The sequence below is a fragment of the Trichoderma reesei genome (assembly GCF_000167675.1).
Source record: "Trichoderma reesei QM6a unplaced genomic scaffold TRIREscaffold_4, whole genome shotgun sequence".
NCBI classification, from domain to species: domain Eukaryota; kingdom Fungi; phylum Ascomycota; class Sordariomycetes; order Hypocreales; family Hypocreaceae; genus Trichoderma; species Trichoderma reesei.
The window spans coordinates 967,126-971,782 of NW_006711151.1; the positions used below are offsets into that span (position 1 = coordinate 967,126).

A 4,657-nucleotide genomic window follows, 5' to 3' on the forward strand; every position below is an offset into this window, starting at 1 on the left:
GTGACCGCTGCAACGACGTTGGCGAGGCCTCTCTGCGCTCCCGCGGGCTGGCAGATAGGGAAGTGGCATGATGATAGATTGATCACCTCATCCACCAATCTGCTTGATAGCCCCGTTGCCAGTTTGTCCAAGCCTCTGTGAACCGGTCCAGATAAAGCTGTCGTTCAGTCTTCCCCTCTCCCTCTGTGGTGTTACATCCTTGATGTACGCACGTTTTCTCTTCCTCTGCTATTAAACTCCCACAACTTCCTCCCCCATTCTTTGATGTGTTGTGTACTATGGGAAAGCAACCGTTTCCGATCCTCAGTGGCTAACTGTTTGTTTTAGTATTTGGCTCGAAATAAATCCTCGAGGGCATCGACCATCCATTTCCCGAGTCGAGTCAGCTGCGGATATAAGGGAGTTGCGCTTTTCTACAGCTCGAAACGTCCACGACGCTCTTCTGCCGTTCCTCCGGCCCGCTCCGAAACATATCATACCCATTTCCTCTTTGTTACCCCTCAATGTCTATATGACCCTGAATACCACAGCAATGGATTCAGAAGACGGAGGGTTGTTCATCAAGGTACATAGGCCCCTGTGGCAATCTCAGAATAGGTGTTGGGACGCGAGAGCGCTAACCTCCGCCAACAGCAACTTGCTGCCTTTGTGCGCACACACGAAAAGGCCCTTGCCAACGCCTTCCAGCCTCAGCGGCGCGACGTGCGTCACCGGGCCACGCAGAGCACGAGCTCTGCCACGCTCTCGCAGTCTGCGACGTTTCCAGAACGTCCGTCGACCGCAATCTCAAACTCCAGCTCGTTCGCCAGCTCTCTCTCTCTGGGACCGCTCAACTTCGGTTCGCATGGCGTCAAATCGGCAAAGCTGGCCCTCACCCCCCACCACCTGTTCTACCTGCTTTCTCGGTTCGAAGAATTGGGTATCAATGTGGGGCCCATGAAGGTTCGCTTGGAGGATCTCCACGACAGCTCATCGTCTGCAAACTACGTGTCATTTCTCAGCAACACCCAGCGGTCTAGAAGCCACAGCTCTGATGTCGGCTCCATCCACTCCGTCTCCAGCATCCGGAGCGTCATGTCTGGCATGTCTGCCCTGTGGGCCAGCTTTGGCATCGGCTCCAGCATCTCGGCGTCCCGGACGGAGCGCCAAAAGGCCGCCCTTGAGGCCGACATGAAGTATCTGTATTCCGCCTTCACCAAGATCCCCTGTCTCCGTCTGGCCCCTGATTGGCGAGCCCGGCTCATCAAGGGCTACGAGGAGTTCCCCTTCGACTCCGCGGTCCCCCTGTACGTGTTCAAGAACGTCCAGGCCCTGGAAGTGAGCAACATTGATTTTCGTCAATTCTTCGGCTGGGACCGCATGGCCGACCAGCTCCGCTCGCTTACGCTCAAGCATGCTGGCATTGAGGACCCCGCCGATATCCTGATCGACATCGTCCTGGACGATATGGACAAGCGGCGGCGACGGACATCCAAGGCGCAATCGTCGCCGTCAATACCGTGGAGCGGGAGCCATAGCCCCCGCAAGAGCCCAACAATGCCCGGTCGTGAGTTCTCGCGATCGGCGTCCATTCCCGGCTCGCCCGACGCTCGGGCTTCTCTGGGTGAACTTCACGTTGGCTCCGTGGGGCCCAGCGAGACTGCCGTCGATGACGGTAACACGTCCGATGGCTCGGCTCGCACTCTGCGGAGGCAATCTACGGAAGACCTGCCGCGGTCTTTGAAGAAGGGCTCTCGGCCAAGGAGCAACTCCCCGTCCCGCCCGTCCAGCTCTCGTAATCTTTCCAACCACCACGTCCGATCCCAGCAGAGGATTCGGCGCTCAGGGTCCGGTAGTTCCAACTCCAGCCTGTCGGACTCGTGGTACCATCACCATGCCAGAGGCAGCTCTGCGAACCTCCTCGGCAACATGATCCTGCCCTCTTCCAAGTGGCGCTTCCTGCGACACCTCAGCTTGGCCGATAACCCCATGACGTCGATTCCCGCGTCCAGTCTGGCTCCTCTGTCCAACACCCTCTTCTCTCTCGACTTGTCATCGAACCTCTTCAGCCAGATCCCGGACAGCCTCTCCACCCTCACGGCTCTCCGCGCCCTCAACCTCTCGCATTGCATGATTGACTCTCTGCACTCCCTGACCCGAAACCCCCTTCCAGCCATTACGGCTCTCAACCTGCGGGCCAATAGACTGCAATCTCTCGCCGGCATCGAGAAGCTGTACCCTTTGGAAAGGCTGGACCTTAGAGACAACCGGCTTACGGACCCCAAGGAGCTCGCACGCTTGACCGGAATTCCGGACATTCGTGAGATCTGGGTCGAGGGCAACCCCTTTACCCGCACCCACAAGGATTACCGCCTGACCATTTTCAACCTTTTCCGCATGACGCCGGGCTACACCGAGGACATTGTCATTGACGGCTCCTCCCCCAGCTCTGCGGAGAAGCGCGTGCTGGTCGACCGAGTCCCGATTCCCGAGTCGGTCCCCGTGGTGAAGCCGATCGGGGCCGAGATGCGAGGCGTCGATGTAAGCAAGCCCAACGTCGTCTACAGCGCTGTCAAGGAGGCGTCCGTTCTACGCAAGGAACGGCCCGTGCCAAAGGCCATCGCCAGCGAAATCAACACGACCTCGACGCGGCGCCGCAGGAACACCAAGCGACGCATTGTCGAGGTTCCAGCCAGTGATAAGACGCCAATGCCCTCGTCGATCGATGTGCGCAGCCCGAGCTTTCCCATTGCCTCTCCTATTGACCCTTCCATGGACGGCCACTATCGCATTTCCCAAGCGTCAAGAACGCAGCCGCCCTCGCCTCACATGACATATCCCAAAATCCACGAACGTGGTAGCGGCGGCTTCTCTCCGGAGAATGGCCATGCGAATGGTGCCGCCCACGCCGACCGCATCTTCAACACGAGCGATATCCAGCAGCAGGACTGGGACGCCGAGGGCGAGCTCTATCGTCGCAAGATCGAAGCCCTGCGTGACAAGGTCGGCGAAGGCTACCTGAGCGTGCTGAGCGAGGAAGGCTGGGATTCGAACAACATCTTTGGCTCACCAAACATACCCGCCAGCACTGCTGCACTTTTGGCAACCCATCACGCTCCGCCCATGCAAGCCGTCCACGGTGGCCACTCATGATACCCCGGTTGCAACCAAGTCCAGTGCCTTTACAGACTCGATACTCACTTCTCAATGATACCCCGCCGATACCATTTCTACGTCTTCATACAAGTTTTGCCCACTTCATTCAGATGACCGATGCAACCCTACGTATACGTCCTTTTTACCTCTTCCCGCAGCTGGTTTGAACGAGCCGGGCTATCCTTTTGCTTCTCCTGTCCATTTACCGCTTGTTATTTCACCTTGTCCTTTCTTTTTTTGCAGATGCAAGGCTTGATTTGGTATCGTGTTGTTTTGTTTTTTTCCCTATTTTCTGTTACGGAGCATAGCGGATGTGGCGTCACGGCTAGGACACGAAAGATTGCTGTTGCCTGAGGGCTTGCTTGAAGCCATTGTGTTTTTCCTTGAGTACTTGTGTCTACTTATCCGGACGGTTTACTCCAATGATGTTCAGAGGCTGGGAAGGAATAAAAAAAGTGGCTTGGCACGTATTAACGCTGCATGAATTTTTGTTTTGGCATGACCGTTTTCTTCTTGTCTTGGCCGAGAGCAACCGGTGGCATGAGCTGGGTCTGCGATTTCTTTCTTCTGTCTGCCTTGGAAACGGCGTTGCAGCGAGGGGAGACGGACACCCGTGTCTTGTGCTCCTCCGTCTTTGTAGCTTCGGGTCGGCACTCTATCGCTTTTCAACGTCGAGATGATTTTGACAAACGGGGAATAGGAGTGGATAGACTGATGAGCTGTTGGAAGGAAGAATGATACGCATACGAGTTTCCACCGCTGCTGCGAGGCTGATTGTGATGCTTTTGAATCAATGTGACTGTCTACCTACTTGGCAACTTGCCTTGCTCACCTTGCCTGCATGGGTCAATGAAGTAGGTATTGACACATATAAGAGCATCAAGTAACTCAGTAGCTCATCATGTAACGAATATGTAGGCATCCATACCTAGCTTTACTCTTTCGTATACTTATCCGCCGTATACCGACAGCATGATGATGCAATGCATGTATGTACACGTACACGCACCATAGGTAGGTAGGTAGGTACGTACGTAAGCCCACACCACCACAACAGCGCATCCCCACGTCTCTACGGTTAAAGTCTCCAAGAGAAACTCATACATTGTTCATGGCAGATGCAAGACGTGCTTCCATGATATCTTGTCCAGAATAGATGTAAAGCACTCCCGTTTGTGGAGGATTTTTTTGGTGCAGATGGGGGGGGGGCGGGGGGGGGGGGCAATGATGCTGTTGAACTGTGATTGTCTGTTTGACGTGTCTTGAGCTGACGGTCTTCTTGGCAACTCCATTCAGATTCTTGTGTGATTTCCTCCTTTCTGTTCTCGCTTGTTACATCGATAGCAAGAGACGTATATAGGCTTGAGACTCGTTTCTCTCTCCTTCCGCCAATCGCTTTCTTGACTCGTGATATGGAGTGCCCAGTATCCTAGAGCCGCCGAATCCATGTCTGAATGATGCGACGGGTCGCTTCCACCGACTTGTTTTAGAAAAGATTTCCTCACAATATCGCGCATGGGGC

The 4,657-nt window shown here is 55.1% G+C and overlaps 1 protein-coding gene across 1 annotated transcript; it reads left to right on the forward strand.

The window, feature by feature from the left end:
• Positions 1-532: 532 nt before the first annotated feature.
• TRIREDRAFT_75939 (uncharacterized protein) lies at positions 533-3,883 on the forward strand (the record flags this gene model as incomplete). Its single annotated transcript, XM_006963176.1, has 3 exons — positions 533-565; positions 634-1,644; positions 1,726-3,883. 3 exons carry the CDS (start codon positions 533-535, stop codon positions 3,130-3,132), a joined length of 2,451 nt encoding a protein of 816 aa, XP_006963238.1. The 3' UTR covers positions 3,133-3,883.
• Between the last annotated feature and the right edge of the window lie 774 nt (positions 3,884-4,657).